This window comes from Pan troglodytes, chromosome 16 (genome assembly GCF_028858775.2).
Source record: "Pan troglodytes isolate AG18354 chromosome 16, NHGRI_mPanTro3-v2.0_pri, whole genome shotgun sequence".
Classification (NCBI taxonomy): Eukaryota; Metazoa; Chordata; class Mammalia; order Primates; family Hominidae; genus Pan; species Pan troglodytes.
The window spans coordinates 41,205,371-41,228,642 of record NC_072414.2 but is presented as its reverse complement, the minus strand read 5'-3'; the positions used below and the strand labels follow the sequence as shown (position 1 = coordinate 41,228,642).

At 39.0% G+C, this 23,272-nt stretch overlaps 1 protein-coding gene across 50 annotated transcripts in view; it reads right to left on the bottom strand.

Moving 5' to 3' along the window:
* The window catches only part of GALK2 (galactokinase 2), a 178,782-nt gene that overhangs the window by 91,433 nt on the left and 64,077 nt on the right, over positions 1 to 23,272 (bottom strand). For 46 of the 50 annotated variants that reach the window (XR_010151378.1, XR_010151373.1, XR_010151376.1 and 43 more), the window contains 2 exons: positions 6,239 to 6,329; positions 2,817 to 2,963 (listed from right to left, as the gene is read on the bottom strand). Coding sequence is in view for 43 of the 50 variants with exons in the window: in XM_063794121.1 (XP_063650191.1) it covers positions 2,817 to 2,963; positions 6,239 to 6,329 (238 nt within the window). In the remaining 7 variants the exon portion in view is untranslated. Of the gene's footprint in view, positions 1 to 2,816; positions 2,964 to 6,238; positions 6,330 to 8,347; positions 8,605 to 16,841; positions 18,003 to 23,272 lie in introns of those variants that run through there. The other 4 variants (XM_016928196.4, XM_054666927.2, XM_063794129.1 and 1 more) reach the window with 3 other exon arrangements.

The following is a 23,272-nucleotide window of genomic DNA, read 5'->3' as shown; positions in this document are numbered from 1 at the left end:
ATCAGTAAAAGGAGCATTTTGAACTAGCTCATCTCTAAAGTCCCTTGAATTCTTATATTCTGTGATTTTTACAAGAGTAAAATCACATGACATTTAAAGACTGAACAAATTACAGACTTCCTTTCATTCAAGATTCTGTCTCACTCCAGAAAAAAAAAAAACTCTCCAAATAATTATGCTCAGTCCTTAGAAAATATAAATATTGTTAGTACAACTTAGACTAGCTGAGAAAGCCAGGATATACATATTGTTCCCTTTTTGCTTAGGCACTGCAGTAAGATAGTTCTGATAAAAAATGTATTTGCTATTTCCGACTTTGAAAACAGACAATCAGAATTAATTCTAAGGGTTCAAGTGTTTCTCTTTATCTTCTTTCCTTCCTATTTCTTAGATATGTATATTATCAAAACACCAGAAAAATAGAAAAACTAAGTTTCACCAATCCTCCCATTAAAAGTGAAATGAATTCCTTGACTTCACGCCCTCCTCCAAATACCAAATTATCTTTTTCCATGCATCACCAGACTTTTTGTATCCACTGAACTTCACCACTTTCTTACCCCTTATAGACCCTTCAACCCATTTCCATCTAAAACTGCTCTTGTCAAAGTTTTGTACAACTTCTTTGTTGTGATATTCAATGGATACTTCTCAGAACTTGTGGTAACCTCTCAGAAGCATATGACAACACTACCACTCCTTTCATGAAACATTATCTTCCTTGTCTTTGCTGTTGCCTCACCTTTCTGGTTTTTCTCATACTTACTGGACTACTCCTCAATCCCTTCAGTGGACATCCCTTCCTATGCCCATTCCTCAAGTGTTCATGTTTCTTGGGGCTCTGTCCTAGTTTTCCTTATCTTTCCACCTATATTCCAACACCAGGTATCTTGATCCACTCCTATGGCTTCAAAAACAATGATAAACTAATGATTCTCAAATGTACCATCTCAAGTCCAGATCTCCTCCTGACCTTCATATTTTTTTCATAACTAAATACTAAATAACTCCATCAGTATGCCCACAGATTCCTCACACTCAACATTTCAGCTTCCACTCAAACCTATTTTTCCCCCATATCTCTTATTCCACTAAATCATACCAGCCAGACACCGATATAATCTTTGAGTCTTTGCTGTTCCCCATTCCCATGCCCAATCAATGACCAAGTCCTACTGATTCTGAGATCTTGAATCTATCTAATTCTAACCATTCTCATTGCCACTACTCTAAACCAAATCACCTCCCTACTGCTAAAACCCTGAAATGCAGACTTTGTAATATAGCCAGGGAGATCTTTCTAAAATACAGATATGATCACCTTACCCTCTTCCTAAAACCCTGCAATGGTTTCCCACTGCTATGAAGATGATGCCTAAATTGCTTAACAAAGTTTACAAGGCCCAGCAACTGATCTCCTGCTCTGTTATCCAAATTGCTGTATGCTTCAGCCATATTGAGACATTTTTTTTGTTACTCCAACAAGCCATGATTGCTTTTACTCTGGACATTTCCACATGATGTTCTCTCCACCCAATACATGCTTATCTGATGTCATCAGTGTTATCATGCCATCAATATCTACAACTCCTTTAATCTTTGTTGTCTCCATTTAGATGTCCTATGCTCTCTAAATCTGGGTTATATCTGCTCCCATAGAAAACTACTTATCCACTTACTATATTCTATTGCAGTTGCCTATTTACTTGTCTCTTTTCCCTTTTAGACTATAAGCATAGTGAAAGTTGAGACTATACTTATTATATCTCCAATGCCTTGAACATTATCTGGCACAAAATAGCCATTAAATAAATAATGGTTGAATGATGAACAAACAAATGAATAAATAAACAAATCAGATTGAAAATTGTACCAGGGGAAACACATTTTACACATGGACTTCCTGTCCCTTGCTTCTTCTCTTCTCAAAAAATAATAATAATATGTAAGCCCCCTTTCCCTCCCAACCAGTCATTGCTCACTAAGGGCTAATTAATGTACACTTACACAGGACAGCTAAAAAGAAGGATTCTGTCTGAACCTTTGCTTTCTCCTTCATTTCTGCCTTCCTCCTATACATAAAATTTTCAAACTGAAAGTTTAAACATGCTTAAAAGAGACTAAGCATGTGGCTGCCTTTCTCTTGATCTGTCCAAACCATCCGTAAACCTGGTAGTATATGTACATGGGGTAAAAAGAACCTATGATAACATTTTATTTGAACCAGAATGCTAAAGCATTAATTAAAGCTGAGCACACCTGCTCTAAACTGCAGAGTCAGAGATTTATGTGAACTTACAAACTTGAGGCTTTCTGACCTCTTGTACAATTTATATTTCCTTTAAATAAGCATTTCGTCTTGTAATGCAATATTTTAAAGTTTATTTCTGTGACTAATCTGCTGGCATATTCAGTTCCTTTATTACCTAGTCTTTACCCTTGTAACCCACTACTTGTCAAATTTTTAATTTAAGGTTTTGGGTGAAAATAAGCAGGCTCAACCATGAGAGGAAGAATTTCTTGCCCTAAATTTAACTTGTGAATGAGGTGATCTAAAATGATATCCATACATTCAAATCCCATATTTAATACAATGTATTTTTATACAGTTATTCACAGATCTATTCACTCACTATTTGGAGGGTATAAGCTACTTTATAGTGATTTATCACTTGTTAAGTTACAATGCTTGCCCACATGTGCAGTCCTTTTAGAGAAGACAGTTTTTCAATCAAGGAAGGCATTCTGATTTGAGATTTGGATGCTAATGATTATTAGGAGAGGGTTCTATGAGGTTTCCTATCACAGGTAGTTACCTTGGATAGATTCCTTCCCAGCACTGTGAGCGTCACCAAGCCAGCACAACAGACCAAAGCACTGGAGCTGGAGAGGCCAGAACTTGGTGGGATATTTCCATCTACCAGGCAGTTCATTCCAGTCAGGTTACTAAGACCAAAGTGTTCCTAAGAATATAAGGAAAAACAGCAACAGTAATTCAGTATTGAATTCAAGGAGTAGTGAAAGCTTCTTTCATTCCCCAGAGAACAAAAGTCTATCAATAGACTTATAATAGTTATAGAAACTACTTATGCAATTCAATTTAGTTGAGACTATATGTGACATTTTATTTAATGACTCTTAGCCGCAGGGTAATTCCCTTAAATGCCTTTAATTTTCTTGCCTTGAATGTTCTTTTTCTTGAATATTAATTGATTTGAATATGGAAAAAATATAAAATTGCCTTGAATGTTCTTTTTCTTGAGTATTAATTGATTTGAACAAATATGGAAAAAATATAAAACAATTATAATCCAATTTGTCAAGTAGCAGGACAAGAAATATACAATTATCTGTGAGGTAATTTAAATCTCCATGCAGCACAACTCCAGCATTCTGTTATTATAAAAGTCCAGCCCCCAAGCAGTGACTTGTTTCTAAGGAGTGCCTTACTTCAGAAGGTTCTCTGAAAAAAAGGAGTTCCAAACATTCTCAGTTCTGTTTTACTTATGAAAAAACCTAGGCACCAAGAGATGAAGAAACTTTCCCAAGATGACACACAGGGAGACGAGAGTAGGGCCCAGGTCTCTGAATCCTGTTTGAAAACTTTTCCACTGCAGTTAGAAACCTGAGCCAGCAAACCGTCATTGTGATTTAATATGCCAGCTATATGAGAAAATCCAGATGCTTACTACAGTTTATAGATACAGTTTAGCCATATGGTAGCTTTAAAGACAGTCAAATTAGAATTCAGCCACAAATGAGAATACAGACCCTAAACAAGTCGAGGAAACTCTATTTCTACAAATAGGAAAGCCCAAAGAAATAATCAGATTCTGATTTAAATATGGAAAGCTCTAGTATACTTACATTACTTTCTAACACTAGGACACTTTGGATGATATCATATCATAACTTTTGTGGTTTAAGTTTACAAATAAATTCAAGTCTACCTCCTTCTCAAGAAAAAGTACCATAGTCTTTGCAAATTACTCAAATGACTGAAGATTAACATATGAAATACTATTACCTAATTATGCATTTCATCATACCTATTATACAAGGGAGAATTTCAATAAGCTAGCTAGAATAACTAAAATAACAACAAAATTCTGCAAATAAAAGACCTTTTTCCTTAATTTTTTGTCTGTCTGTCCTAGCTAGCAAAATTCTCGCACCACAATAAGAAATTTAGCTGGGTGTACTTCTCTTCCGGATTTCAAGTCATCTAAAAATTTCCTTCCAGATATACAAACTATAAACTGAAACTCTACTGTTGCCAAGGCCCTTTCATACAGAATATCAGACAGCTTGTTTAAAAAAAAAATTGAAGAATACAATATATTTAATATAAACTGATCAAACACAGGTGTCTTGAGTGGGAATCACACTTAAGAACTTATCAGCCGGGCGCAGTGGCTCACACCTGCAATCCCAGCACTTTGGGAGGCCGAGGCGGGTGGGTCACGAAGTCAGGAGTTCAAGACCAGCCTGGCCAATATAGTGAAACCCCGTCTCTACTAAAAATACAAAAATTAGCCAGGCACGGTGGCAGGCACCTGTAATCCCAGCTACTAAGGAGGGTGAGGCAGGAGAATCGCTTGAACCCCGGGGGCAGAGGTTGCAGTGAGCCGAGATCACGCCACTACACTCCAGCCTGGGCGACAGAGCAAGACTCCGTCTCAAAAAACAAAAACAAAAGCAAAAGCAAAAACAAAAACAAAAACAAAAAACAACATATTATGCAATGTTTAAATGAAAATGTATAACGCATTCAAAATGCAAATGGGTATATGCCACATTCTGTAATAGCTCTATGCCAAAAGGATAACATGTTCAATGTAATATAAGCGAATTATTCTCTGAAACTTTCTAGTATTTGAATTTGAAAGTTTCTGAACAGGCTAGCATTTAAATTACCTTTCTGCCAAAAGTTCATTGTATAAGTTTGCTTTTGCACATAAATTGTCAAACCAAACAGGAAGGCTTTAAAACCTGAAATGCTCAAAAATAACACAAAGCAACATGCATTATTTAGGCCACTTTACCCATATGCTGCAAAAAGGCATGTTGTTACAAGGAAGATTAAAATTGCATTTGCCAGGCAAATGCTTCCAAATACTGTAATTCCCACTAATGCATATGATAAGCCAGATGATTTGAAGATTTAAAACCTGCCAATAACTTTTCCTGTAAGTTATTACCATGTGTCTGAGAGAAAGGAAAACACAAAAGAAAGAAAGAAATGAATTCATTAACTTTAAGAACAAAAACCACCACTGTTACAGTATAGGACTACACATTAGAAATAAATTTGATGTATTTCTGTAATGGATGTGCCACTAAGTCCTAGCTGCTCATTACAAAGTTTCAGATAGGACTGCCAGGCAGTAAGGAACACAAGCTCTCTAAAACATGGGTCAGTTTGTTTGTTTACTTTTAGCTCACAAAGGCAAAATTTACTTCTTATTGTCCTACTATGATTCTATACAAGTCACTACATCTAAAATAATTATTGCAATATAAAAGTGGCTCTAAAAACAGCAAATATCAATTTTCTTTTGGTCCTTGATACTTTTTCAATTATGAGAGTGAAAACATTTTATTTTCTTGTTCTTGTATGTAACATTAGAGATTTTCAAAGTAATTATTCAATGTTTCTTGGAAAATACTTATACTAATACATTTCATTATATCTTTTTTTAATCCCATCTGAAGTAGCAATAACAATACTAGCTACCATTTATTAAATGGCTACCATCAAGCTTTACGTAATTCTTTTAACAACTCTTTGTCAGGATAGCAATGACATCATTTTATGGATAAATCTGAGACTTAAGAGGTTAAATTACCACAGCTGAGAAGAGCCCAGATTCAAACCTGGGCTGACTCTAAATCCTATTACAGTATACCCCTATACATCCCAAGTATAAATGTAAATAATAGTATTAAAACATATCCTCAAAAGTATGTTTAAACAAAGATTTTAAAACCAGACAGATGTTTGTCAGATGCACCTATTTATGAACAGCCAGCTGTATAAAAACCACTACTGCCCCCTGTGAACACTACCCCAAAACAGTCATATCTTCCCCACTCTCTGAAACACAAACTAGCAAAATAGAACAGAAGCATCGGTTAGTACTGTAAGGAGATGAAAAAGATGTAGTAAATAAAATAAATCTGACAGAATACACATGATAATCTCAAATGGTAGTAAGTGCCTTATAAACCAATTTACCTGAATTCCTTTAAGTCCACATAAGAAATAGTTGTGCCACAAAGGCTTGGTTTTATCAATCTGGATGTTATTAGCACTAGTACTGAAGTCCCTGTGAAGACAAAAGACACCATTAATTTAAAATCTGTAGGCCTTGAGCTGCAAAATCAATGGCTGACTGCTGCCATCTTGTGCCAACACAGCGATACTGACTCTCCTTTCCCTTTTATGTTCAAACTGTGTGTCTACAGCAAAACATCTCCAGCTGCTAAGAGTTAAGAGAGGAAGTTGCAGTGGCCTTAGTGACTAAACTACCTCCAACTGACCCTTTTTATTTCCTGAAACACAGAGGAAACAATATATTTCAGAGTAATCTACAACTATTTTCTCTTTCATGTTGGTCCTTGTTAAACTGGTGTAAACCACATGAATGCTTATCCTCTGGGCCTGCTGTTTGGCACACCCCCAAACTGAAACAAGAGTACTCAAAGCCATCTCTGCCACCCATCCAATTTTACCATCTGCACAATTTAAGAAAAACAAACAAACAAACAAAATGATGATTTTGATGCATAATCAATTTAACAAAATAAGATTCCATGAGTCTATACTAATGTAAGTTAACAAATGAATACAAAGCTAAATGAAGAGGAAAGAAAAACTCTTTATTATGGTAAAATGCTAACTAATAGATATAGAAGGAATGATGTGAACAGAAAAGTCACTACATGGTAAACTGTATGATAATTTGTTTCAGGAAACAATCATCAATGGACTGTTAAACTTAATAAACTGGCTAAACTGGGCTAAACTTAGTAAAAATGTGATAAGAAGCAAGATATTTACAGTATTTCTCCACCAGACACTTATGAACTACAATGGAAAAACATAGTATCTGGGCCAGGCGCAGCAGCTCACACCTCTAATCTCAGCACTTTGGGAGGCCAAGGCAGGCGGATCACAAGTTCAGGAGTTCGAGACAAGCCTGGCCAATATGGTGAAACCCTGTCTCTACTAAAAACACAAAAATTATCTGGGTGTGGTGGTGGGAGCCTGTAGTCCCAGCTACTCGGGAGGCTGAGGCAGAAGAATCGCTTGAACCCAGGAGGTGGAGGTTGCAGTGAGCTGAGATCGTGCCACTGCACCCCAGCCTGGGCGACAGAGCGAGATTCCGTCTCAAAAAAAAAAAAAAAAAGTATCTGATATGGTTTGGCTGTGTCCCCACTCAAATCTCATCTTGAATTGTAGCTCCCATAATTCTCACACGTTGTGGGAGGGACCTGATGGTAGGTAACTGAATCATGGGGGTGGATCTTTCTTGTGCTTTTGTCATGATAGTCAATAAGTCTCATGGGATCTGCTGGTTTTACAAAGGGGAGTTCCCCTGCACATGCTCTCTTTGCCCGCTGCCATGTAAGATGTGACTTTGCTCCTCATTTGCTTTCTGCCATGATTGTGAGGCTTCCCCCGCCATATGGAACTGTGAGTCAATTAAACCTCTTTCCTTTATAATTACCCAGCCTAGGGTTTTTCTTTATTAACAGCATGAAATATAGTATCTTTATGGTAGAAAGATCTGACAGATGCCACCTTAATCAAATGATCAAAATTAACACCACCAGTAAAGGGATGTTTTGTGCCTCCTTGATACAATATACTAAGCATACATCCATGGAATGTGGGATTTCCTTATGCTATTCTTGTGTCTTCTTTGTAAGTCAAAAAAAATACTTCAAAATGAAAAATAGGTAGATAAATAAATAGGCTCCTAAAATCAGCCAAAGGACAATGTATGTGAAATGGGAGAATCAATTAAAGAGGAAGAAATGAAGCAAAATTCCCCATATTGACTGAGTGCTCTAATATAACTGACTAAATATCTACTATATGCCAATCATTGTAATAGATGCCTTCCATGGATTATTTTAACTCAATAACATGGATACATTATCTCTTTCAAAATATATTAAGTGGCTAACCACTTAAGCATACAAAGCATGCATGGGAATATAAAGGTAAAAGGCAGAAGGCTTGCCTTTTAAAAGTTCACAATCTAGCCAAGATGACATGAACATAAATAACTACCAAACAGTAATGGCATGTGATAATAATACTGGGTGGCATACGTGCCTGAGAGAGTATTATTTCTAAAAGTCCGCATTTGATAGAGAGAGGACGTCTTCCTGGAGGCTCAAAGAGGTATAGCTGCTTTCCAAAAATGCGTAGTCTGACTTCAGCTCATCAGAATTTTACTCTACTGTCACTCACAGAAGTTGAAAATATGTTGCTCACCATCAACAAGAGGTCACAGAATTTGAAAGCAGATACAGTTATGTTAGCATATCTGACAGGTTCTATTCCTAGTTAAGAGGACATCTTGAAAGTCACTAAGAAAAGAAAACCAGAAAGAGATTTTGAGAGGGGAATATGAACAGAGGGGGTAGGCAGTTATGAGGAGAAAAAGAGGAGGATAGTTGCACATATGTAGGAAGCTACATGAGCAACGTTCCAGAAAGAACTGTGATATAATTTGGATTTGCATCCCTGCCCAAATCTCATGCCAAGTTGTGATTCCCCAGTGTTGGAGGTGGGACCTGGTGGGAGGTGACTGGATCATGGGGGTGGATTTCCCCCTTTGGTATTGTTTTCATGATAGAGCTCTCACTAGATCTGGTTGTTTAAAAAGTCTGTGGCACTTCCCACCTCTCTCTCTTCCTCCTGGCTCTGGCCATGTAGACATGCCTGCTTCCCCTTTGCCTTCCACCATGTTTGTAAGTTTCCTGAGGCCTCCCTAGCCATGCTTCCTGTACACCTGTAGAATTGTGAGTCAATTAAACCTCTTTTCTTTATAAATTACTCAGTCTCAGGTATTTCTTTATAGCAGTGCAAGAATGAACTAATATGGAAAATTGGTAACAAGGAGAGGGGCATTGGTATAAAGATACCTGAAAATGTGAATTTGCGTTTGGAACTGGGTAACAGGTAGAGGTTGGACCAATTTGGAGGGCTGAGAAAAAGACAGGAAGATGAGGAAAATTTGTAACTTCCTAGAGACTTGTTGAATGGTTGTTTTGAAAATCCTGATAGTGATATGGACAATGAAATCCCAGCTAAGAAGGTCTCAGATGAAAATGAGGAACTTCTTGGGAACTAGTGTAAAGGTCATTTTTGTTATGCATTAACAAAGAGCCTGGAGGCATCTAGGGATATGTGGAATTTTGAACTTGAGAGTGATGGTTTAGGTTACTGACAGGAGAAATTTCTAAGCAGCAAAGCAGTCAAGATATAGCCTGCTGCTTCTAACAACCTATGTTCATATGCGTGAGCAAAGAAATGACCTGAAACTGAAACTTATATTTAAAAGGGAAGCAAAGTGTACGAGTTTGAAAAATTTGAAGCCTGGCCATGTGGTAGAAAAGAAAAGGCCTTTTTGGAGGAGGAGTTCAAGCCAGCTACAGAAATTTGCATACGTAAAGAATAGTCAAATGCTGATGGCCAAGACAAAGGGGAAAAGACTTTCAAAGCATTTCAGAAACCTTTGCAGCAGTTCCTTCCATCACAGGCATGTAGGTCTAAGAAGGAAGAATGGTTTCATGAACAGGGACCAGGGTCCCACTGCCCTGCACAGCCTCAAGACACTGCTCCCCATATCCTGACCCCTCTGCCTCCAGGGGTGGCTGAAAGGACTTCAGATACAGCTCAGGCTGCTGCTTCAGAATGTGCAAGCCATAAAACTTGGTGTTTCTACGAGGTGTTTAGCCTGCCAATGTTCAGAGTGCAAGAGTTAAGGCTTTGGGAGCCTCTGCCTAGATTTCAGAGGATGTGTAGAAAAGCCTAAATGTCTAGGCAGAACCCTGCTGCAGGAGCAGAGCTGTCATGGAGAATCTCTACTAGGGCAGTACTGAAGGGAAATCTGGGGTTGAATCCCCAACACAGAGCCCCACTGGGGCACTACCCAGTGGAGCTGTGAGAAGAGGGCCGTGGTCTTCGAGACTGCAGAATGGTAGATCAACCAGGAGCTTGTACCACGCACATGTAAAAGCCGCAGGTGCATGAACACTAGCCCATGAAAGCAGCCTCAGGGGCTTTACTTTGCAAAGCCTCAGAGGTGCAGCTTCCCAACCTTAGGAGCCCACCCCTTGCCCCAGTGTGCCCTGGAAGTGAGATGTGGAATCAAAGGAGATTATTTGGAGCTTTAAGATTTAATGACTCCCTTGCTGGGTTTCAAACTTACATGGGGCCTGTAGCCCCTTTCTTTTGGCTAATTTCTCCCTTTTGGAAAAGAAGTATTTACCCAGTGCCTGTACCCTCACTGTATGTTAGAAGTAATAACTAACCCATTTTTTGTTTTACAGGCTTATAGGCAGAAGGGACTTGCCTTGTCTCAGATGAGATTTTGGACTGTGGACTTGTAAGTTAATGCTGGAATGAGTTAAGACTCTGAGGACTGTTGAGAAGGGATGACTGAATTTTGGAATGTGAGTACATGAGACTTGGGAGGGGCCAGGGACAGAATAATATGGTTTGGATTTGTGTCTCTGCCCAAATCTCATGTCAAATTATAATCCCCAGTTTTGGAAGTGGGGTCTGGTGGAAAGTGATTGGATCACAGAGGTGGATTTCCCCCTTTGGTACTCTTCTCGTGATACAGTTCTCACTTGACTTGGTTGTGTAAAAAGTGTGTAGCTGCCCCCAGCCCTCTGCCTCCTGCTCCACTCATGTAAGACATGCCTGCTTCTCCTTTGCTTTCCACCATGTTTGTAATTTGCCTGAGGCCTCCGCAGCCATGCTTCCTGTATATCCTGTAGAGAATCATGAGCCAATTATACCTCTTTTATTTATAAATTACCCAGTCTCAGGTATTTCTTTATAGCAGTGTAAGAATGGACTAATACAAACTGAAAAGTGCCAGCTCCCACAGAATTAGAAGTATGGCTCAAGTCTGTCAGAAAAAAACAAAAAAAAACTGCTTTTTGATTAGTTATTGATCTTTGCTCTTTCCCACATCCCTATCTCACCTCTCTACCTAGCCTTTTCCTGAGGTTCAAAACCACTCATTTTCCCACCAATTCTCAACCCTGCATTACATTATCCATTTGCTTTCTCTACCCCCACTTCCATGTTTGTAGAATTCTGAGAAAAGAATCCTGAAAATGAGCAGACATGACCCATTATTACATTAATACTTTCCACTTACATATTTTATTCATTTACTTGTTCTTCAAAGAAACATCTGCCCAGTGTCTACCCTGTGTGTGTCTGGACCTGGGGTAGGTAGACCATTATAAGACACCTGTGTGTGTCTGGATCTGGGGTAGACCATTTATAATAAGAGTAGCATCAAAAAAAATATGAAGTTGGAGGCACAGAAGAATGCCTGTAGGCATCTGGTACTTGCCTCCTCCATAAAGAAGAACCAAAATAACAAGTTGACAATCATAGTTAGAATAGATCATGTAAGAGAGAACACTGAATTCAACAAGAAGTGACAAGGAACACCTAAGGCAAGGAAGGAGAGGAAATCAGGGCAGCCTGCTCAGCCAGAATCAGCTGGGAGCCTGGAGAGGCTCTTCAGTGTGGGTAAAGGGCAAGAGAAACACCCCAAGTGGTCCACATTACTATCAAGGACTCCTGCAATCCTAGCCATAGGAGAGCCCCTCAACCCTTTAGGACCATGCGGCTGACAGAGGAACTACTTGGAAATCACATGATGGCATTGCTCCAAAGAGGAAATTCATGCTGGGTTCCACACACCCTCAAGTCTTAAGCAACTTGCACATCACTATCCTGAGATCCCAGACTCTACTAGACCGCATCCTGCCATGGGGATCAACAGCTCCTGTCTCCACATCCTTGCAACCTCTCTGATGTCCCCTACCCACAGACACCACGAGTGCTAACTGCTGTTGTCAGAGCCAAAATGTAAGCCACTGGCAATAACTACAATACTCCCAGCAGTGGGACTGCTGTGTATTTTCACGAGCCCTAAATACAGACTCCCTCACTCACAGCAACTTCCATTGCACTGCTGAGGCCAAACCATGAGCCACTGGCAGAACCCTGGTATTCACAGCAGCAGAGCCACCATGGATTTTCAAGCGCCACGAGGAAAGGCTACCCCACCTGCAGCCACTACCTGGAGCCAAAGTGCATGCTCCCCAGCCAATTGTCTATGACTGCTGCCAGTAAAAGCAACCCCACTCTCCCCCGCAGCTGGGCCACATCACAGCCACTGCCACCACCACCTGGGCATTCCACAAGGTGGCTTGGTTCACTCTACTACTGCCTACCACTTGCATACACCACCAGGAGGCCTGAGGATAGGCCTGCCCTGCCAGTCTCCACCCCTATGCCTAAGCATACAATCCAGGGTACTAAGAATGGCTGTGTCCAATCTACCACCATTGGCACCTGAATACTCTCCCAGAGACCTAAAGATGAGCCCACCCAACCTACTACTACTACCACAGCTAGCTTCCACCTGCATGCAACACCTGTGGCACGGGGGACCAACTCACCCAGCCTAACACAGCCACCAACAACAATGCAGAATGCTTTGGAGCCAGAGGGTTGTTCTACTACTGCTACTGCCATCACACAGATGACACTAACTACCCAGGGGTCCAAGGACCCAGCCACTCACCCAGCTCACTGCTACAACTGCCAGGATCCACAGTCTCCAACAACAACCATATCCTAAGTCACTGAGGAAATCAGAGACCAGTGATACTGTTTATGGCCAAAGGAATTATACAGAGACTACAATACTACAAGTGCCAAGAATCAATGCCAACATGCCAACCCAACCAATATCATAGGTACATCTTTGAGAAAAAGTCACTGTCTATAAAAGCAAATTCAAAAACTTGGAAGAAGCAAAACAATTCACCAGCAACAGATTCCAATGACAAAGAAATTTATTAAATTCCAGAAATAGAATTCAAAGTAATGACATTTAAAAAGCTCAGTGAAGCTGGGCATAGTGGTTCACACCTGTAATCCCAGCACTTTGGAAGGCTGAAGCAGGCAGATCACTTGAGGTCAGGAATTTTAGACCAGCCCATCCAACATGGTGAAACACCATCTCTACTAAAAATACAAAAATCAGCCAGGTGTGGTGGTGGGTGCCTGTAATCCCAGCTACTCGGGAGGCTGAGGCATGAGAATCACTTGAACCCAGGATGCAGAGGCTGTAGTGAACCAACATCATGCCACTGCACTCCAGCCTGGGCAACAGATTGAGACTCCATCGCAAAAAAAAAAAAAAAATATATATATATATATATATATATATATATATATATATATATATATCAGTGAAAGACAAGAGAACACAGATACAAAGAAATCGGAAAAAAATTCTAGAATATGAAAAAGAAATTTAACAAATGGATATCATAAAATAAACAAAAATATTGGAACAGAACAATTCACTGAATGAAATAAAACATGCATTTGAAAGCCTCAACAATAAACTAGATCAAGCAGAAGAAAGAATTTCAGTACCTAAAGATAGCTCTTTTGAAATAACACAGTCAGACAAATATAAGGAAAAAATGATAAGAGAGAATGAAAAAACCTTATGTAACTTATGAAGCATCATAAAGCAACCAAATATTTGAATTTTTGGTGTTCAAGAAAGCAGAGAAAACCAAAAGGATAGAAAACCTACTTAACAAAATAATAGCTGAAAACTTCCCCAGTCCAGTAACAGATTTACATATTCTGATACAGGAAGCTCAGAGATCCCCAAACAAATATGACTTTAAAAGGTCTTCTCCATGGCACATTATAGCAAAGTGGTCAAAAGTCAAAGACAACAAGAAAATTCTTAAAGCAGCAAAAGAAAAGCATCTAGACACTTATAAAGGAGCCGCACCAAAACAACAGTGGATTTCTCAGCAGAAACCATACAGGCCCTGAGAAAATGGGATGATATATTCAAAGTGTAGATAGAAAAAGACTGGCAGCCAAGGATACTATACTCAACAAAATCATCCTTCATAAATGAAGGAGAACTGAAGTCTTTCCTAGAAAAACAAAAGCTGAGCACATTTATCATGAATGGGCTGAACCTACAAGCAATACTTAAGGGAGTACTATACCTGGAAGCAAAGGGATAATATATACACCAACAGGAAAACACATAAAAGTATAAAGCCCACTGGTAGAGCAAACTCATGAATAAGAAAGAGAAAGGACTCAAATGTTACCACTACAGAACACCACCAAACCAAAACAAACAAGAGAGAAATAAAAAAAAGAAAAAAGATATATAAAACAACCAGAAGTCAATTAACAAAATGACAGGAATAAGCCCTCCCATATAAATAATAACATTGAATGTAAAAAGATTAAATTTTCCAATTAAAAGATATAAACTAGGATAACTGATTTAAAAACATGACCCTATAATAAGCCCCCTACAAAAATAAAACCTCTTTTCATCTGAAAAAAACATATATATATTGAAAGTAAGAGAATGAAAAAAATATATTCCATGCAAACAGAAACCAAAAGCAAGCAGGAATAGCCATGCTTATATCAAATAAAATAGATTTTAAGTCAAAAAAAGTAAAAATAGACAAAGAGGGGTATTATATAATGACAAAGGGATCAAATTAGCAAAGGATATGACAACTCTAAACACATATACACTCAACAACAAAGCACCCAGATATATAAAGCAAATATTATTATGACTAAAGGGAGAAAGACAGCACCATACAATAATACTTGGGGACTTCAGCAGCCCACTCTCAACATTACAGAGATCATCACAACAGAAAATTTAAAAAGAAACACTGGATTTAGACTGCACTACTGACCAAATAGACCTAACAGAAATTTACAAAACATTTCATCCAGCAGCTACAGAATATACATTCTTCTCATCACCAGATGAAACATTCTCCAGGACAGACCATATGTTAGGACACATAACCAGCCTCAACAAATTTTTTAAAATGGAAATCATGTCAAATATCTTCTTAGATACAACAGAATAAAACTAGACAGTGTGTATCAAATATCTTCTTAGATACAATGGATTAAAATTAGATAGTAATAAAAAGAGGAACTTGTGATACTGTATAAATACAAGGAAATTTAACAGCATTATTCTGAATGACCACTAGCTCAAGGAAGAAATTAACATAGAAATCAAAAAGTTTATTCAAATAAATGAGAACTGAAACACAACATACCAAAATCTATGGAATATACTAAAAACACTGCCAACAGAGAAGATCATAGCAATGAATGCCTACATCTAGAAAGAAAGAGTTCAAATAAGCAACCTAATTATGCATCTCAGGGAATTAGAAAAGCAATAAGAAACAAAACCCAAAAATAGTAGAAGGAAAGAAATAATGAAGATCAGAATAGAAGTAAATAAAGTAGCTACTAAAAAAAAAACATAAAGAGTTAAAGCTTTTGGAGGGATAGCAGATAAGGTGGCTGACTAGACACAGCCAGGAAGCACCACTCCCACTGAACGAGACTAAAAATTAAGTAAACTAATAAACTTTGAGCAAATCTTAGACAGAAAACACCAAGAGTAGATAGAGAAGCAACACAGACACTGAGGCTGAAAAGAGAAGAAGCTGGGAACCTTGTGTGGGGTTGCTGAATGCTAGGGCTCATGCTCAGCCCTGAAAGCCTCCTGAGGGAGGGGTTAGTGAAGGGATAGTGGGGCAACCCACTCTTGCTGCAGATCTCCAATTCTAGGTACAAGAGATCCTATGACGCCCATAAACACTTAAACTGGCAAGGGGATCTGCCTGGAGAGTAGGCAGTAAAAGTACTCCAGCCTATATGGAATGGAGGTTTGGCACACATGACAGCCGCAGCAGAATACAGCCGTAGGTGCCCATCCCCCAAGGCTCCCCTTCTTCCTCTGAGTAACTCTAACCCCAGTTGACCACTGGGTCAAGAGAACAGGGCTGACTTTCCAGTGGGAATGGGGCATGTCTGTTCTGCAGGCACTCCTGCCCACCAGCCCCTTCCAAGGCCTCTGCCCAGCTGCTCTAACAGGAACATGAGTACAGTGCAGCCTCCACTGCCCAGTATGGGTGCTTTATCAAAAGGCCAGCCTGAGTACTTTCTCAGAGGTCTGGAAGCAGTTGGAATCCCCCAGCACAGATGGTGCTGTGCCAAAGGGAGCCAAAAGATGGAGCTGTGGGCCAGTCCCAACAGCTCAGGGCTGCAGCATGCAGCTTGGGAATCTTGAGCCAAGATCTGTAGCCAGTGCTAGAGCAGGGAAGGAGCCCACACCCTCAGAAGACAGAGAGGAGTGAAACACAGAGGCTTGTAAGCCAGCACCAGAGAAGGGCATCTCTCCCTCTACAGCAGCAGTCCCCAACCTTTTTAGCACAGGGACCAGTTTTGTGGAAGACAATTTTTCCATGGATGGTGTATGTTGGGGAGGAGGGGATGGTTTCAGGTTGAAACTGTTCTACCTCAGATCATCAGGCATTGGATTATCATAAGGAGCATGCAACCTAGATCCCTCCCACATGCAGTCCACAATAGGGTTCATGCTTCCATGACAGTCTAATGCCACTGCTGATCTGACGGGAGACCGAGCTCAGGTGGTAATAATGCTCACTCACCCACCACTCACCTCCTGCTGTGTGGCCCACTTCTGAACAGGCCATGAAGCAGTAACAGGGATTGGGGAACCCTGCTCTACAGGACCAGTCCAAGAATGGTGTGGCCTATCTGCAGGTCATAGCCTCTGCCTGAGGGAGCCCTGCAGCCCAGAAGACCTAATTAAAGAAAAAGACAGGATCAGTGCCAGTGATCAGAGGCGGCTTCCTCAAAGCTCAGGAACAGACCTGCTGAGAGGGTCATCTGTCTCCCCCTACCCCACTATAGAGCACTACTGCAAATGCACTGAAATACAAAAAAAGCTGTGAAGCTGATTAAGAGCCTATCTGCTGGCCACCACTCTTAAGCACCATTTACTGGATCACATCCCAAATTAAAACACCAAAAATAATCTGCCAATATACATCACTTGTGAAACCAGGGGCAAGAATCTAGCCACAAATAAAGATCCTGTACAGAGCCTTGGCCCTCTGAAAGCAACCAGAAATGAAGCCAATTGACTATCCTCCATTTAAACCACAGTTAAAAGAACACCAGTTCTGTCAGAGGAGAATCAGTGAAAAAACTAAAGTAAAAGGAAAAAAGTTGGAGTTATCACATTACCCAACTTCAAATTATACTACAAGGCTATAGTAACCAAAACAGCATAGTATTGGTACAAAAACAGATACACAGACATAGACTTATAGAACAGAATAGAAAACCCAGAAATAAAGCTGAACACCTACATCCATCTGATCTTCCACAAAGTCAACAAAAACAAGCAATGAAGGAAGGGCTCCCTATTCAATAAATGGTGCTGGTATAACTGGTTAGCCATATGCAGTAGAATGAAACTGGACCCCTATCTTTCAGCATATATAAAAATTTATTCAAGATGGATAAAAGATTTAAATATAAGACCTCAAGCTGTATGAATCCTAGAAGAAAACCTAGGAAATGCTTAGAATTTGGCAAAGATTTTATGGCTAAATCTCCAAAAGCAACTGTGATAAAAACAAAAATTGACAAGTGAGACCTAATTAAAGAGGTTCTGCACAGCAAAAGAAACTATCAACAGAGTAAACAGATAACTCACAAAATGAGAGAAAATATTCACAAACTATGCATCTGACAAAGGTCTAATATCAGAATCTGTAAAAATTGTAAACAAATCAACAAGCAAAAAACAAATAATCCCACTTAAAAATGGGCAAAGTATATGAACAAACACTTCTCAAAGGAAGACATACAAATGCAAATCAAAACCACAATGAGATACCATCTCACTCCAGTCAGAATGGCTATTATGTAAATGTCAACAAGAAACAGATGCTGGCAAGGCTGTGTAGAAAAAGGAATGCTTATACACTCTTGGTGGGAGTGTAAATTAGTTCAGCCACTGTGGAAAGCAGTTTGGAGTTTCCTCACAGAACTTAAAACAGAACTACCATTTAACCCAGCAATCCCATTACTGGGTATATACCCATAGGAAAATAAATTATTCTAAAAAAAAAAAGACACATGCACTCATATGTTCATTGAAGCACTATTTACCATAGCAAACACATGGAATCAACCCAGGTGCCCATCAATGGTGGGCTGGATAAAGAAACTGTGGTATACATACACCAGGGAATACTATGCAGCCATAAAAAGGATGAAATCATATCCTTTGCAACAACATGGATGCAGCTGGAGGCTATAGTCCTAAGCAAACTAACACAGGAAGAAAATCAAGTACTGCTGCATGTTCTCACTTATAAGTGGGAGCTAAACAGGGACATAAAGATGGGAACAATAGACACTGAGGACTAGTAAGCAATGGCGGGGGCAGTAGGGAGGCAGGAAGTGTGGGCTGAAAAACTGCCTATTGGCTGCTATGCTAACTACCTGGGTGATGGGATCATCTGTACCCCAAACATCACCATTGCAAAATGTATCCAAGTAACAAACCTGCACATGTAACCCCTGAATCTAAAATAAAAGTTGAAATTATTTTACTGAAAAAATACAAAGAATCAAGAAAATGGAAAGTGGATTATTTGAAAAGAAGAACAAAATTGATAAACTGCTAGCCAGATTAACCACGAAAAAAAGTGAGAAGACCCAAATAAACAAAATCAGAATCAAAAAAGGACATTACAACTGATACCATGGAAATACAAAAGCTTATCAGACACTGTTATGAACAACTATACTATACACAAACAAACCAGAAAACCTAAAGGAAATTGATAAATTCCTAAACACACAACATACCAAGATTAAATCAGGAAGAAACGAAAAACATAAACAGACTAGTAACAAGTACCAAGATTGAAACAGTAAAATGAAAAGGCTTCCAACAAAGAAAAGCCCAAGACTGGACAGCTTCACTGAAAAATTCTACCAAACTTACAAAGAACAAATACCAATCCTCTTCAAACAATTCCAATAAATTGAAGAGAAGGGAATTAACCTAGTCCCAAAAGGCAAGCATCACTCTGATGCTAAAATTAGACAAAGGTGTAACAAAAACCAAAACTGCAGGCCAAGATCCCTATTTACATATATGTAAAAATCTTCAACAAAATTGCCACAAACTGAATCCAACAGCACATCAAAAAGATAAAACACCATGATCAAGCGGGATTTATCCCAGGGATGCAAGGATTGTTCAAGAAACACAAATCACTAAATGTGACACATCGCATCAGTAGAATAAAGGACAGAAACCACATAATCATCTCAATAGACATAGAGAAAGCATGTAATAAAATTCAACATCCTTTCACGATAAAAACTCTCAATTATCAGGCATAGAATAAATATACCACAACACAATAAAAGTCTCATATGACAAACCCACAGCTAACATCATATCAAATAAAGTTGAAGCCTTTCCTGTAAAACCTGGAACCCAAAAAAGATGACCAATATCACTACTCCTAGTCAACATAATACTGGAAATTTTAGCCAGAATAATCAGGCAAGAATAAAAATAGAAGGATCCAAGTTGAAATGGAGGAAGTTAAATTGTCCTGTTTCACAGGTGACATGATTTTATATCCAGAAAAACCTAGACTCTAAAAAAAACTCTTACACCTAATAAATAAATTCAGTAAAGTTGCAGTATAAAAAACCAACATACAAAAATTTGCAGCATTTCAATACATCAATAATGAACTAGCTGAGAAAGAAATTAAGCCAGAAATGCTGTTTATAATAGCTACAAAAAAAAATACCTAAGAATAAATTTAACCAAGGAGATGAAAGATCTCTAAGGAAAACTAGAAAACACTGATGAATGAAATTGAAGAGGACACAAACAAATGAAAAGACATCCCATGTTCATGGATTGAAAAAAATTAATATTGTTAAAATGAACATACTGCCCAAAGCAGTCTACAAATTCAATGCAATCCCTATGAAAATGCTACTGTCATTTTCACAAAAATAGAAAAATATCCTAAAATATGTATAAAACCAAAAAAAGAGCCCAAATAGCCAAAGCACTCCTGAGGAAAAAGAACAAAGCAAGAGGGGTCACGTTATCTGACCTCAAAATATATTACAAGGCTATAAAAACCGAAACAGCAAGGTATTGGTATCAAAACAGACACAAGTAATAATGGGACAGAAGAGAGAACCCAGAAATACATCCATGTATGTACAGCAAACTCATTTTCTTTTTTTTTAAATTTTTTTATTTTTTTCGAGACAGAGATTTTGCTCTTGTTGCCCAGGCTGGAGTGCAGTGTCACAATCTCGGCTCACTGCAACCTCCACCTCCTGGGCTCAAGCAATTCTCCTGCCTCAGCCTCCTGAGTAGCTGGGATTATAGGCACGCACCACCACACCCAGCTAATTTTTTTTATTTTTAATAGAGACAGGGCTTCATCATGTTGGCCAGGCTGGTCTCAAACTCCTGACCTCAGGTGATCTGCCTGCCTCAGCCTCCCAAAGTGCAGGGATTATAGGCATGAGCCACCGCGCTCGGCCAGCAAACTCATTTTCAACAAAGGTAACAAGAAAATACATTCAGGAACGAACACCCTCTTGAATAAATGGTGCTGGGAAAACTCAATACCCATATGCAGAAGAATGAATTGAACCCCTATTTCTCACCATATACAAAATTCAACCCAAGATAGGTTAAAGACTTAAACATAACACCCACAACTATAAAACTACTAGAAAGAAATATAGGGGAAACACTTTAGGATATAGCCAAAGATTTTATGACTAAGATCTCAAAAGTACAGAAAAATAAAACAAAAATAGATAAATAAAACTATTTTAAACTAAAAAGCTTCTGCCCACATAGGAAGCAATCAACAGAGTGGGGAGACAACCTGTTGAATGGGAGAAAATATTTGCAAACTATTCATCCAACAAGGAACTAATATCCAAAATATACAAGGAACTCAAAACACTCGATAGTAAAAACTAGTAATAATCCCATTTAAAAGTGGACAAATAACATGAAGAGACATTTTTCCAAAGACATACATACAAATGGCAGATAGGTATATGAAAACTGCTTACCATCACTAATCATCAGCAAAATGGAAATCAAAACCACAATGAGACATCATCTTACCCAAGTTAGAATGGCTATTACTAATAAGACAAAAGAAAACAGATGCTGGTAAGGACACAGAAAAAAGGAAACACTTATACACTGTTGGTGAGAATGTAATTAGTGCAGCCATTATACAAAACAGTAGGGAGATTTCTCAGAGCACTAAAAACACAACTACCATATGATCCAGCAACCCTAATACTGCGTATTTATCCAAAGGAAAAGAAATCAGTATATCAAGGGGATACCTGCACTCCATGTTTATTCCAGTACCATTCACAATAGCAAAGATAGGGAATCAACCTAAGTGCCCACCAACAGATGAATAAATAAAGAAAATGTATATATACACAATGGAATACTACTCAGCCATAAAAAAAATAAAATCATGTCATTTGCAGCAATGTGGACGGAATAAGCCAGGTACAGAAAAACAAACATCAGATATTCTCACTCATATGTGGGAACTTAAAAAACTGATCTCATGAAGGTACAGGGTAGAATGATAGATAATAGAGGTGAGGAATGGTCAGTGAACGGGGGATAAAAAGAGGTTGGCAAATAGGTAAAAACATACGGTTAGATAGAAGGAATAAGTTCTAATGGTCTATAGCAGAGTAGGGGGACTATAGTTAACAACCATGTATTGTATATTTCAAAATACCTAGAAGAAAGGACCTGTAATGTCCCAACACAGAAATGACAGAACAAGACTCTGTCTCAAAAAAAAAAAAAAAAAAGACTTGTATCTATAAGAAACTCAAAAATAGGGAAATGATTTGAGAAGACGCTTCAACAAAGAATACATCTAGGTAGCAAATAAGTAGATGAAAAGATGTTCAACATCATTAATCAGAGAAATTTAAAAACTTGAAATATGCTACTACACATTTATGAGAATAGCTAAAATTTTAAGACATGTTAGTAACACCACTGGTGAAAATGTAAAATTATACAACTTTGGCAAGCAGAAAATATCTTTTTTTTTTTTTTTTTTTGAGACAGAGTCTCACTCTGTCACCCTGGCTGGAGCGCAGTGGCACAATCTTGGCTCACTGCAACCTCCACCTCCGAGGTTCAAGTGATTCTCCTGCCTCAGCTTCCTGAGTAGCTGGGATTACAGGTGCATGCCACAATACCCAACTAATTTTTTTGTATTCTTAGTGGAGATAAGCTTTTGACATGCTGCCCAGGCTGGTCTCGAACTCCCAGGCTCAAGAGATCCATCCACCTCAGCCTCCCAAAATGCTGGGATTACAGGCGTGAACCACCGTGCCCAGCCAGAAAATTTCTTTAAAAGGCTATATTAGTTCGTTTTCATGCTGCTGATAAAGACATACTTGAGACTGAGCAATTCACAAAAGCAAGAGATTTAATGAACTTACTGTTCCACATGGCTGCGGGAGCCTCACAATCATGGCAGAAGGCAAGGAGGAGCAAGTCACGTCTTATATCGATGGTGGCAGGCAAAAAGAGAGCTTGTGCAGGGAAACTCCCATTTTTAAAACCATCAGATCTCATGAGACTTATTCATTATCACAGGAGCAGCATGGGAAAGACCCGCCCCCATGATTCAATTACCTCCTACCAGGTTCCTCCCAGGACACGTGGGAATTGTGGGAGTTACAATTCAAGATGAGATTTGGGTGGGGACACCACCAAACCATATCAAAGGCAAACCAGGATGGATGCAGTAGCTCAAACCTGCAATCCCAGCACTTTGGGAGACTGATGCAGGTGGATCACTTGAGGTCAGTAGCTTAAGACCAGCCCGGTCAACATGGTGAAATCCCATCTCTACCAAAAAATACAAAAATTAGCCAGGTGTGACGGCATGTGCCTGTAGTCCCAGCTACTCCGGAGACTAAAGTGGGAGAATCTCTTGAACCTGGGAGGCA